This window comes from Lissotriton helveticus, chromosome 4_1 (assembly GCF_964261635.1).
Source record: "Lissotriton helveticus chromosome 4_1, aLisHel1.1, whole genome shotgun sequence".
Lineage (NCBI taxonomy): Eukaryota > Metazoa > Chordata > Amphibia > Caudata > Salamandridae > Lissotriton > Lissotriton helveticus.
The window spans coordinates 1,832,851,611-1,832,865,973 of NC_136063.1; the positions used below are offsets into that span (position 1 = coordinate 1,832,851,611).

General features: G+C 42.8%; 1 protein-coding gene across 4 annotated transcripts in view; it reads right to left on the bottom strand.

The window, feature by feature from the left end:
- ZNF711 (zinc finger protein 711) overlaps window positions 1-14,363 on the bottom strand; it is a 239,742-nt gene that overhangs the window by 101,306 nt on the left and 124,073 nt on the right. For all 4 annotated transcript variants that reach the window (XM_078688476.1, XM_078688475.1, XM_078688477.1 and 1 more), the window contains exon 4: window positions 8,712-8,870. In XM_078688476.1, coding sequence (XP_078544602.1) covers window positions 8,712-8,870 — 159 coding nt within the window. The remainder of the gene's footprint in view (window positions 1-8,711; window positions 8,871-14,363) is intronic.

Consider the following 14,363-nt stretch of genomic DNA (forward strand, 5'->3'; position numbering starts at 1 on the left):
AGTTTAACTTTACAGAGGGTTTTTAAAAGGTATACAATAAAGGAAAATGATGGCAGCCTGATAGGCAGCAGCTCCGAAGAACCGATATTTGACACTGCTCAAACCCCCATTAGGTCTTGTAGTGGCGATTGCTTCAGTTAATTTTGAGGGCAGATAACATCTACCTTTTTGAAACTGTTCCTGAGATACGTTTCGTTTTTTTTATATGCATTGTATGATCTTCATTGCTCATCATAAACGTATGACTAGAGTATGCACTGATTACAGGCACCTGGGGTAAATGCTTCATAAGGTCTACCCAGAAGTGTCAGAGGAGCAGCAGACATCATGCACGGTTTATAGGCAACTAAGTTAAAAGCTTTACAGGGACCACCATGGAATGTCAAAGGTGCATCCCACATCGTGCACTGGTTAAAGGCAGCTAAGGGAAACACTTTATCAAGTCTCCCCAGGAGCAACAGGCACAAGTAATAGTGTTAGCAGCAAGATCATGCTGAAAAAAGAATAAAATTAGCAGGGAGGACCATTTGTAGAAGGAAATGATTTAGGGGCCCTAACTGGGAAGATGTTCTTGAGCTTTCACTTGAACTCCTTTGGAGCAGAGGGTAAGGAGGCTAGGAGATAAGTAGAGAGTAGTGCGCATGCTGAACACTTTTTTGGCAATAAAAACAATTCACAGAAAGGGGCCTGGTTACCTATGTCTTGAGGGAAGGTTAGTGAAAGGCGGAGGCAGGGGTTTCCAAAGATGTCTTTCCCCTTGTAGAATTCAACAAATCATGAAAACCTAATACTACAAAGAGGGTAAATATGTACCCTTGGAGGGAGGAATAACCATCCAAGTGAAAACATTAGGCCTGAAAGGGGATTCATGACACCAAGCAGTACTGGATGGTCGTCTGCATCACCTTCCAGTGAAAGCACATACTTTTTTGCATCATAAAGGGTTGGAAGAGAGAGTCATGAAGGGATGTACACGGGAGACAAAAGTACTCAGGACGTGGCAGAGAGAAATAAATAACTGGCACTCCAAAACAAACAAAAACACAACTGATATGAAAAGTAACTCAACTTATCCACATGCCGACTGGGTGGATTCAGTTGATGCAGTCTGCCAGAAGAGAGGGAAAACAGAAGATCTATTAAGGCTACTAAAATACTACAACTCAGCTAGTCAAAGACAGGTATAGGTACAAACCTAATATACCCTCAACTTTGGTAGATGTGCTGAACTCAAGCTGTAAGAGAGTGCAAGGTGACAGGACTACTTGCGCAGGCTTATTCAGGAAAAATGCAAAAAGTGAAGAGATTAAAAATGTACAATGCATTCAAGTGTGGCCATGAAAACTATAATAATTTATTAGGGCATTTTTTCTACAAATAAATTTCAGAGATTAAAATAGGGGCAATCAGAATGGAAATTATATTAACCAGCTAATGGCATTAAGGTAACGGTTATATTACAAGGAAATAAATGTTCTTAAAGGTCTTCTTTTTATAGCAGGTTAGGATCAAGGGAACAAGAGTCAAGAATAGTTCAAATCAGTCGGAGTCCAAATTCTGACTCACTGAAGAAAATTAACTTTGCACATATGTATTCTGGGATAGTGCAGAGTTATACTAGTAGCCCAGCTACAGATATGCGTGCTACGCTTGGGTTTAGGGTTTGACTGTATGGATTGTGTTGAACTCATCTTCAATTGTTTTCTCATTCTAGGTTCCTCGGAAGATGGTTTAGACAGGAATGTAGATGCTTGTAGGTCACAAATATAAGGCAAAGCATAGTTGGAATGGGAGTTTTCAGGTTAAGTTTTATTTGGTTTTGCTTGTTCACTGATATATCTTGTGGTGTTGGTGCCTCCATCTGTCAATCAGCCACATACTGAGCACTAGCTGCACATTCCTAGGTGGATATAGCTCTCAAGAGTGCTCCAGGTGAGAGTCACAAAGGTATTGAGCATGGGTCTACAATCTTATTTAATAAAGGCTTCCCATAACAGTAAGTTGTCAAATACAATAGGTCCATTACATGTGCTGAAGGTCTTTAGGTGTCATACATCGAAGCTCCCTAACCCCCATGCTCCTCCTCCACGAACATGCAGCTTTCTTGACATTATGCGTTCATTGCATAAGCAAGCCCTTATGGCTTCAAATATAGTGGGGACTTTAAAAGGACAATGAGCAGTGACATCACCACTGTTCCCTCTAGGCCGCGCGCGCGCGCGCACGCGCACCTTCCCTGACGTCACCGCGCACCACCTAGCGTGGAGCGCGCACACAGGCCGTCGCAAGAGATTCGCGCCGCCCGCCGCTTTTACAAAGCGAGCGGCGCGAACATGACATGAGGCACTTTTAACAGTGGTGACGGCGCTGCGGGCGTGAGGAGTTGCAGGTAAGGAGCGGGAGGCGGGAGGCGGGGGGCGAGAGGCGGGAGGCGGGGGGCGGGGGAACTGGTGGTTATTGGGAGGCGGGAGGCGGGGGGCGGGAGGAGTGTGTAGGAGATTGTTCAACATTACCTGCTAGTTGAGAACTATATGATGGTGAGTCTTGCATAGGTGAAATGTGCATTAGTGGCTGGGGATTGCTAATTCCTAGCACTAATTTTGGAAGACTGCTGCCTGGCCATGAAGAGTCCTTTATAGGGATGTTTTATGTCGGAGCAAAAAAGTCTTCCTCTTCGGACAAATTCCGCCAGCTCCTCCTCTACCAGCATCAGCTCCTCCTCCTTCAGCGCCTTACTACACAGCCTGGGTGGGAGACGTGGGTGGGAAGAATCGTCTCCTCTTTCTCTGCTGTTCTTCAGAGACCTTTGGAATGAGCGGGAAAGTCACTTCAATTAAAATCCACGGCGTTAGGGTTGTCTTTTGGAATGCAGGCTTTTCTACCCTTTTTTGCTATTTAAAGGTCCTTCAGTTCTAGGCACAGCAGACACAAAAAACGCGTGGGACACAGGACAGAAAGGCACAAAAACAAGTGAGACACAGGACAGAAAGGCACAAAAAACAAGTGAGACACAGAACAGAAAGGCACAAAAACAAGTGAGACACAGGACAGAAAGGCACAAAAAACAAGTGAGACACAGAACAGAAAGGCACAAAAAACGAGTGAGACACAGAACAGAAAGGCACAAAAAACGAGTGAGACACCGAACAGAAAGGCACAAAGTATTGTAAGCGCTGTACCTAGGACAATGCATTATAGCACTGCTGCACTTACAACACTGCTCGCATGTGTGCATGCACTGGTGCATATAGGTCATTTACTGCAGGAAGAGAGTGAATACTGTCGCTATTTCGTGTGATGATAAACAATTCCCATTTATGCTTCTGAACACCTACAGATTGAATAGTTGCCCTGGTTATGCATGGTAGGCTTCTCCTCAGAGTTCAGCTACCTGCAGTGAAACTGACTAATCAGATATGTGTGCCCACCAAAATCCTTTTCCAACTCCTGCCTCACTCACAAATAACCCTCAGTTTTAACTATGTGAGTTTGATCATTTGTGTTCGTGAACATTAGAGCTACATTTATAAAGACTGTATTAGCCGGTTTATTGAACAAATAACTTTCTTCAAAACCAGTCCGGGTTTAAAGAGAAATCATTTTACAGTGAGATTTGAGAGTCCTTTCAAGCAGTTTTTTAGGAGGGTAAGTTGTAAATGTGCCTCTTAAAGCACCATTATTACTAACAACAGTTTGATTTAATGAGAGGCAGAAAGGCACTAAAAACGATTGAGCCACAGGACAGAAAGGCACAAAAAAAACGAGTGGAGCAGAGGCCAGAAGACCAGAAAAAACGAGTGAGACACAGGACAGAAGGGCACAAAAAACGAGTGAGATACAGGGCATAAAGGCAAAAAAAACTAGTGGGGCACAGGACAGAAAGGCACAAAAAAACGAGTGGGGCAGAAGGGCACCAACAACGAGTTGGACACAGGACAGAAAGGCACAACAAGCATTGGAAATGCAATAGGTCTCGCATTAGAAAAGTTGGAGCTATTTGTCTTGTAAATGACAAATATTTTATTTATGTGTTGGTTTTTAAAATAGATAAATGGATAGCTTTGTCATTTACAATGCCAATAGTTATAACTTTCGCTAATGTGACACCTATAGCATTTGGAATGCAACATGTTTTGTATTTACGTGACTTAGATGGCAGCTCTGGTCGTTAGGCGACATCTCTAGAGAGCACGAGAGTGCAGCAGGGGAGAGAAGCACAGAGAGGGAGCAGAGAGTGCAGCAAGGAAGAGAAGCACGGAGAGGGAGCCCAAGAGTGAAGCAAGGGTGAGATGCACGGACAGGGAGCCTGAGAGTGCAGCAGGGGACAGAAGCATGGAGAGGGAGACAGAGTGTATCAGGGGCGAGAAGTACGGACAGGGAGCCCAAGAGCGAAGCAAGAGAGAGAAGCAGGAGAGGGAGTCTGAGATTATAGAAAGGGAGAGAGTTGAGCATAGAAAGAGAGAAGATGAGTTTGGGAGAGAGGCATGAGAGGTGGAAGGCAGAGCAATGGAGATAGACCTGGGAAAGGAGTAACCATGGGGGAGATGAAGATGAGAGCCACAGGGAAAAACTAGTGGTGTTGACTAATGCCGAAATGGTATAAATGATGCTGTGTTAGTGCTCATTGACAATCGTGTGTACCTTGAGGAGAGATGGGAGAGGGGAGGAGAAAGAAGGGAGATTGAGGAAAGAGGGGAGAAAGGGAGGAGAGTGTGGGGATAGAGGGTAGAGGAGAGAGAAGGAAGAGTGTGGTGGGAGATGGTAGAGGGGAGGGGAGAGTGCTTATCCAATTTTGCAAACTGCCCTTAAGACCCTTATTGTGGCGCTGTATGTATGAAAATGCACTATCTTTTCACTTTTTAAAGTAAAATTTTGGAGTGCCATTTGGCGCCGCAGACACGCGTGGTTTGGTTCCTGGCGCACATAGCCATGGTTGCAGCGCACAGAGACCCTCCATTGCCGCACACAGAGGAAAAAAATTTGAGGGAACATTGGACATCACCTTATATTGTGCAACACACAACAGCCGGACTCTGTTAGCTGAAGCTGCAAAATATTGGGAATAGTGTGATATTTGGCAAGTTTGTACCAACATGTATGTACATTTTATTTAGCTGGGCCAAGGTACTTCTCCAGACATTCTAAGAGGTGCAAAAATACAGGCGCTGGTTCTATTAGATCACTCCCCAGTGGAAATCTGAGATGGCCAAGCTCATACGATGGTTTTAAAGACATAGCGTTTAAATGCTTGGCAGCTAACAAATTAATGCTTTATTGAATTTCTCCAAGACTAAGGTGACTGATATATTCACTTAAATGTGTGGGTTAGTCATCTCAAGTCAAAGCTCTGAAATGTGTTTTAGACATTCTTCTGGTGGAAGGCTATGTCATACCTTGGAAACAAAAAGAAAGATAACGTGGGAGACCACCAATCTAGAGACACTAGATCTCAAACGCAAGGACAAATTTATGATCTCAAGAGAAGAAGATGCTATCCAAGAATTTAAGTTAATCTAGGTATCAATAAATGAAGTTGTGGTTAATGCAGCTAGACACTCCTTTATGTACTAGAGATGCATTTATGAACATGAAGATAAGACAGGAAAGCTGCTGTACCAGCTGAGTACATGAGATGAATCGATGAGAAACATTGCAGTGGTCCGAAACTCAGAGAAAGAATGAGGTGACACAGGCACTTACAATTAAATAATTATAAACAGTGTACACACAAAAGCAAGCATGTCAGCCTTACAGATTCTATGATTGATCTCTCGAGGATGTTCATTTCTGCACGGAGAGATTTACGGGAGATGGAGCTCTCAGCTGAGCAGTTTGTAAATCAACTTTGATCATCTCAGTCTGGGAAGACTATGCGCCCTAATGGTTATGCATTAGCAAATTCAAAATACTATCCAGTGAGGCTGACTTACACTTGAAATAGGGATAAACTCTGCTTAGATGGGAATAAGGTTCACAGGCTTGTGAGAAGGATTCATCACAATGATTCCAAAAGCAGGTAAATCTCCCATTACTACTTCTCACTGACGAAAGAGGAGTCCATTGTGCTTGCAAAGGCACTGAAAAACAGACTGCTTGAGGCAATTAACTCTCCTATGCATTTCGCAAAAAAATCGATTCTATACCTCTCAGTCCACAAGGCATAATATATGCCATGTAATCACTGCTTTTGCCTTGGCTACCTTGAGAGTCCATTTAATGGCGTCCTTAGTATTGCAATCCAAGCGAACGTTGGAAGGTCTGCTTGGCAGTAGTGTTGGCGTCAATGCGATTTGCAAAAGTTGTGTGCTAGGTGTTCTGTATCTCGTGTAGTAATGTCTTAAGCCTGATTTGAAGATGTCTTTATCTGTAGTGTCTTGGCTTGTTGTCCATTTGCGCTCCAGTTGCTTGCAGTGGCATTTCGTCAGCCGGAGTTCTGCTGTATACAAGCTGGCCTATGGTTCAGCTCTTGCTGTTGGGTTGCACTTGAGGGAGCCCGAGTGTCAGCGCATGTGGTGATCCAACTGTTGAGGTTCTTGATGGCTTTTGGTTGGTTGCTGGTGTGCTCAGGCCAGTGTGTGGAGAGGGAGGAAGCCCACTAATTCTGTAATGTTTTTCCAGCTGCTGGGACTAGTTTTTGTGTTAGTAGGTCTGTAGCTGTGCAGTAAAGGTATACTGAAACTGATAGGGGCATGGTCTGTCCCGGTCATAATTGACAGCTTGTCGACTGTGATATTCCTGACTGATCAGAAAATCATGTCCAATAGGTGGGTGGCAGTGTGGGTGGGTTCGATAATGTGTTGGGTAAGGCCAAGGTTTGTGAGGTTTTCTAGAAGAGCTGTAGTTTGGGTTGGTGTTATCTTTTAGGTGAAAGCTAAGGTCTCAGAGGAGGATGAAGGTGCCAGAACCCATGATGATGGGTGTGACGAAGTATGTGATAACGCTGACGCAATTGGTGTTGGGTCCTGGTGGTCTGTATACAAGGGTTCCACCCAAGCAGAAGTAGGAGTAGAAGGTAATGCATATCCTGAATGTGAGATGTTCCATGTAAATGGTGGAGGTGTCGGTGTAGGTGGTGAAGCTGATGGTATCTTTGAATATGGTGGTGGGTACACCACTCGGTTGTCCTGACGCTCTTGCTCTTGCTTGGCGATCTTTAGTGGTGGGGTTGGCTGATGCAATGTCCAGTGCAGAGGATGGGTTTAGCCATGTATCCGTGAGTAAGAGCAGGACTGGAGTGTGGTCATGCAGTAGGTCCCATATCTCATGGAAGTGTTTGTAAACTTACATCGAAAAAATGGCAGCTTCACATTGGTGAAATTATGGAACTCCATTATGCTGGAACTAATGAAGATGTTTGATGGTATGCCTCCTTGGAGTGACCATCCCATTTTAGGGCGTCCGAGTTTCATTCTAGTTAAACAGAGTGACACAGATTATGGTACCGCGTAGATGCCCGCTGATGTGTACATACTTCTGTTAACAAAGAAGCTGTACAAATATTTCACTATACAATTTATCTGATGTTTCAGTTACTATCAAATCCACATCCATAGTTTAAAAGTCAGTATAGACAACGAAGAAAAGTACAATATCAGCACAGGTAATGAAAAAGCATGCAATAAAGAAACATACATTGCTAAAATGTTTCTTTGCCCACATTTGCACAAGTCTTGAAGTGAGCCTTTTCTCTTTTCCATGTCAAATACACAGCCTGTTACCCTAGCACTAAAAATCCTGAAGAAAGGAAAGAAAAGTAGAGTGGGAAGTTTGTAAGATTAAAATGAGCTCTATATGAAGTTGTAGGGAAACATGCGTTGAACTGGCTTTGCAAAAAGAGTCCTATTACAAGTTCTTGTTTTAAGACAACACGTTGCATGCAGTGTTTAACTTACATAGAAAAAAAAGTGCCAGGGCCCTTGTCAGGAGGCCACTGCAGCTCTCGCCACCCATTGCTCCCACTAGAGCTGCCAATGAAAGTATCATCACTACTAGCCATCACATTCATACAAGTATGACAATTTACTAATGTACTTTAAAATGACTAATAAAGGCCGCCCAAGCAATACTTATAGCTTTGGGTGGCAGGTATTCGGGATTTTGATGTATATTCAATTATTAAACAGTTATGCTCCTACAAAAATAAGCCAAACAGCACCACTATGTGGCAGGCTGTCAAAAGAGCAAAGTGTTGACGATTAAGTGCGAGTGCCCTGGAAACCACAGACTCAAAATAAGCACTGGCTACATGGTTGTTCTCACAGGAGGATTCTCCGTTTGATGTGCAAGGGTATTCAAAGAACATCTGAATCAATAAAGGATCTAGTGCACATTTAAGACCCACAGGAGGGCACAAATGGCCGTATGTGTACGTTACGCATTTTATAGAAATTGTTTGTGAATGCTAAAAAAATGTATTTACACAAATTACAGACTTAAATTAACGATGCATGTTTCCCACTTTTTCATATGTAATCTATCAATCGGATCTGTTTAAAAACAGCTGAATGCCATGCTTTACTAACTTGGGGGCTTATGTAGAGTTTAGCAGACGACATATTAGGAAAAAAATGTTGTAGCGATCCTGCTCACTGTATTAGAAATTCATTATAACCTATGGTACTTGTAACTCGACAGATGAGATATTCGCCATGTTTTAATCCCAAAATAACAACCTAAGAAAGGTATCAAAGCTACTTAGGAAAATAACTTACCTATTTCCACATCATCATCCGCTTCAGCTTTAAATATATAAACTTTTATAACCTCGGAACCATAGCCATTTTCTTTGACAGTCCCATCATGTGAAACTTCAGTGCTAATTTTTAAAGGTGTACTTCCAATTTGCTCCAACTTTTCACCAACGTCATCCACTGTAAGATGAAACCAAAAACAGGATTGGAAAATGAATACAAAATATATTAAATGCATACTCTAAAAGGGCGATGCTTGTCAAAAATCGAGGAAAAGCTTTAAGCTCTACATCTTTTTTAACTCCCATCACTTGTGTTCTCATGTACCGTCCACCTCAGCACATGGCCCATTTCCTCCCGGCCTTTCAGGAACTAATAGCAACCCTTGCAATTAACCATTCATCGGTTTTGGTGCTGGGAGATTTTAATTTTTGGCCCTCTGACCCAGCGGAGGATATTCCTTCTAAAGATTTTACTGAATTATTGACTAGTCTGAATTTTAGGCCTCACCTCCACACTCCCACTCATGTTCAGGGCCACACCCTGGACCAAATTTGGTCCCTTAATATTGTTCTCCCTGTCCCCATTGTCACCCCTTGTCCCTGGTCCGACCATTCTGATTTCTTTTTTTTTGGACCTGAGCTTAGTGAAGAAGCCGTCTTTTCCCAAGAACACCTGGGCACGCAACTGGGGTAAAGTGGACATTCCATCTCTATGTGCCTCTCATTTAACCTCAAGCCCTGCCATTGACAGCTTATCTACTCCATCTCAGGCTGTGGCTATAAATAGGTGGCTGTCATCAGCATGTGATCTGGTGGCCCCCCTCAGGCGTATCAAAGTGAAGCGATCTCATGACGCCAACAAGTGGTTCGGCCCGGAACTTAAGGAGAAAAAGCTGGCGGCCCGCCAGGCGGAGCGTACTTGGAGACGCACTTATAGTGCAACTTCCAAACTTTCATACAACGCCATGCAGGCGGAGTATAAGAAAGCTATCCTTAAGGTTAAGACCTCCTATTTCTCTGGCAAGATTCTCCTGGCGGAGAACCAACCGAGGGAAATTTTCGCAATTGTGTTCGAACTGGCTACTTCGGACAGAACCACTGCTAAACCTGTTCCCTCCCAACCTCTGTGCGATTCTCTTAATGATTTTTTCATTAATAAGATTGCAGTTATCAAGTCCAATATTCCACCTCCCTCCCCGGCATTTATTGATATCACCCCGCCACATAACATCTGTCACCTAGATCAATTAGCGCTGCTCTCCGAAGAGACTTTTCTTTCCATCCTTCCCAGCATTAAATCCAGATCCCCTGCGGATGTTTGCCCTGCCCACATTATGAGTCAAATCTTCCAGACTTGTCCTCTCCCTCCCTTGACCTTTCTTAATGAATCCCTCAGAAGCGGAACTGTCCCCACTTTACATAAGTCAGCAACGATTGTTCCAATCCTAAAAAAGCCAGGAGCAGACCCCACAGTATTATCCAACTACCGTCCCATCTCTCTTCTCCCTTATTTGGCTAAGGTTCTTGAGCGGCACATCACTAAAATCCTGAGTACCTTTGTTGAGGCCAGTGGGTTCCTTGTCCCCTCTCAAGCTGGCTTCCGCCCCCTTCATTCCACCGAGAAGGTGGTGGTATCCGTTATGGACACACTCAGGGAGGGGCTAGATTCCAACCTCCCACTGGCGCTGATTCTCCTCGATCTCTCTGCCGCCTTCGACACGGTTGATCATACCATCCTTCTTTCCCGTGTCGAGGCGGCAGGTATCGAGGGTTCCGCCCTGACTTGGGTTAGGTCATTTCTTAACGATCGTGCCCAGGCCGTCCATCTGGCGGACTTCTCCTCATCAGCCTACAAGGTAAAATGTGGTGTTCCCCAGGGCTCTTCTCTTTCCCCTCTTCTTTTCAACTTGTATATTTCCCCACTTATTTTTGCGTCACAACAGATGGAGGTCACAGTGTTTATTTACGCTGATGACCTCCAACTTATTTTTAATTTATCCAATTCTTCCTCTATTTCCAACTTCCAGTCAGTGATGGTATTCATCAGGGATTGGATGAACTCTAATCATTTGAAACTCAACCCTGACAAGACCGAGCTGGTCCTGACTGGTGGCAAACTCAACCCTTGGTCCTCTGTTTTTTGGCCCCCCTTACTCGGTTCTGCTCCTCTCCCTTCTTCCTCTGTTAAAACCCTGGGGATCACTTTGAATCAGCACCTCACTCTTCATTCACATGTGAGCACGGTGGTTTCAGCTTGTTTCTTTATTTTGCGCACCATTCGCAAAATTTCACGTTTTTTCACACTCCCAGCCCTCAAACTTATTCTTATGGCGATGGTACTCTCACGCTTAGACTATGGCAATGCATTATTTAATGGCATTCCCATCTATGCCCTGCGCCGACTCCAGCTGGTGCAGAACCAAGCTGCCCGCTTGGTTTTTAGCTTACCCAGATCTCAGCACATCACCCCTGTCCTCTGCTCCCTTCATTGGCTCCCCATTAAAGAGCGTGCATTGTTTAAACTTGGTTGCCTTACCTTTCAGGCTCTTGCTGGGACAGCTCCGGCTTTTATTAAATCCCATATCTACCCGTACATTCCTAGCAGACACTTGCGTTCTTCCACCCTCTCTCTTCTGGTTGTCCCTCGCTTTAGGAAGAAGAGGACGGGAGGATGTAAGTTTGCTGTTCTCGCCCCGTCCTTTTGGAACTCCCTACCTCTTCCTATTCGCTCCTCGGTATCCTACACGGAGTTCCGAGGGAAGCTGAAAACGTTTCTATTTCAGCAAGCATTTTCAACCTAAGTCATTTCTGAGCTCGTAACTTGAAATCGAATTGACCCCACAGCGCCATGAAACCGTATGGTATACGCTCGCTCTACAAATACTTTAAATTCAAATTCAGATAAACACTGGACACATATTTGAAATTATGGTACACCATCAGTCTATATTGCTTTCTTGACTTTTAATAAATTAACATAATTAACCTGTGGAGTAATGAAATCTCACCTTTCTGTAACATTAGTTGTATGCATGGGTATATAATTGTAAGTTAAATATGTGCAAGGTAAAAAATTGATGAAATGGATGATACAACTGTACAGTATAGGAGATGAACTCAAGTTATGTCTTCGAAGACACGCCAGCATTAGATTCTGCTACCACTTTTCAAAATGTTCTCTGCTGTATTTTCTGAACTTTATTGGAACTTGTGGGACACTAATTCTTAGGCATTTTTGATTTCTGAAGAATCATTTTGTACATAGCTTGAATATATCTATGTATATTCTGGCCATAAGAAATATATCAAGAAGTGTGGCCAATGGTCAAGTCTCTGTTGTTTAGTTTTCATTTCAAGTGAGGCGCAAGGACATCCATGACACGGTCTATCACCTGATGAACAACATGTGGTGGCATCAGAAACTGTAGTGTACTGAATAATGTCCGAGGTCCATGGCCATATGGCAGAGATGAATAGACTGAGTTCCTACGTCCATGGTGAGATACATGTCTGTGTGCGTTAAGAGTGGTGGGATAAACTAACCACTGTGTGTTCTGCTGCTTTCTCTTTGTTATGTAATTTTTCAATTTAGACCTCAAAATGGTTGTCAGCACGATGCAAATCTTTCTTTTAGTACTTAATAAAACTGTTGTGTAAGCACTAACTGAGAAGACACGGGAATGACAGTCCCCCTTGTCAACATCAATCTAAAGCGGCAATCATCCAGAGACATAAACTGAGCGGAGTTGTAAAAACACTTCCAGAGAGTGCAGCACTTGTCTAACCATTGATAACAGCCTAGTGTGAAGGAGGTCTAACAGATTAACAAGGTTTTGGTGTCCGTTTTAAACTTGCTGCTGGACAACTCAAGGTGTAGGTTCCTTTATAGGGCATTCCATACATTATCCTAAAAGGTATCTACCTCGAAGGTCATGGTACTCTGCAAGAAAGTAATCGCTTATGTAACAAGGACCCCCTGAATAGACGAATTCGTAATTCCTAGGTCAGGGAAAAGGAGATATTTGAGAAGTAACAGCCTAGGCAATTGAACACAATAAATCTCTATAGGATCAAAAGATATGTAGCAATGGACTACAGCTGCTTAAAAAACATGTTTTTATTAAATAATTAACACAAATAAAAAATGAGAGTTCATTATATCACATTAAAATAACAATACAAATACAGAAATTCCATAGGGTGCAATTGACAAACATAAATTAATACTTTATGAACATTAAAAATTATATAAGATGGGTGGCATGAAAGTTCGATCTCTACGCGCGTTTCGGCGGCCAGCGCCTTCTTCCTGGAGCAGCCACACAATATTAAATAGTAATCTTAGCAGATGGTTAGCAGAAGAAAGTTGTTTTAAAAATAGATATTCAGATTCTTTCTTTCTGGAAGCCTTTCAATTTCAATTAGGATATAACTGATTGTATAGGTTTATAAGATTCTACGCCCGCCAACCGGAACCCTTTAGAGTAGATAGGTGCTTGGTAAGGATTGTCCTTGATGGTCTAAGTTAGGGATCTTTGTTCTATTGTATTTTAGGTTTGACTTGTGGTTTCTCGGTCTATTCTTTCCTTTGTGTTACCGGCATGAGCCTTAGAATGTTGGTGCTTCTCTTTACCGGTTTCAGAAAAAAGTTTCTTGATTCTCAATGGCGCTGAGTTCAAGTGATTAAAAGATCTCCCTGCCGAATAACGATTAGCAGGGCTCCCTATGTCCGGTGGCGGGCGGTACGTCTCGTCGGATGCTGAGCGCGGCGAATAATTATTAGAATCTTATAAACCTATACAATCAGTTATATCCTAATTGAAATTGAAAGGCTTCCAGAAAGAAAGAATCTGAATATCTATTTTTAAAACAACTTTCTTCTGCTAACCATCTGCTAAGATTACTATTTAATATTGTGTGGCTGCTCCAGGAAGAAGGCGCTGGCCGCCGAAACGCGCGTAGAGATCGAACTTTCATGCCACCCATCTTATATAATTTTTAATGTTCATAAAGTATTAATTTATGTTTGTCAATTGCACCCTATGGAATTTCTGTATTTGTATTGTTATTTTAATGTGATATAATGAACTCTCATTTTTTATTTGTGTTAATTATTTAATAAAAACATGTTTTTTAAGCAGCTGTAGTCCATTGCTACATATCTTTTGATCCTATAGAGATTTATTGTGTTCAATTGCCTAGGCTGTTACTTCTCAAATAACTCTGCAAGAAAGTGGCACTAGAGTTTCATCCCCGAGGTAGTCACTAGGTGCATCTATGTAACACCCTAAGCTTTTGGAGTAGAATGTGCCCACTTTTCATCAGAGATGCTGTGCAGCATGGTTAAAACCACAGGCAAAGCCATTAGGTCCGACAGGAGAGAACTGTTGGCTTTGAGAATGCTTGTTGACAGCTACATGCACCATTTGGCTCACCTTCTGCATTAACTGAGAACAAAATTAATCCTGTATGCTGATGACACCCAGTGGTCTTTGGTCTGTCACCCAACCACTGTCCAATAAAATAATAGAAACCTCCTTATCAGGAGATGAAGTTAAAAACTTAAAACAAAATCTTTAGCACAGAAGATAAAATTATCTATTTAAGAGTAGAAGATGGATACATACAACTATACACTATGCACGCTTTAGGACTGCTTTGAGTAGAGGAG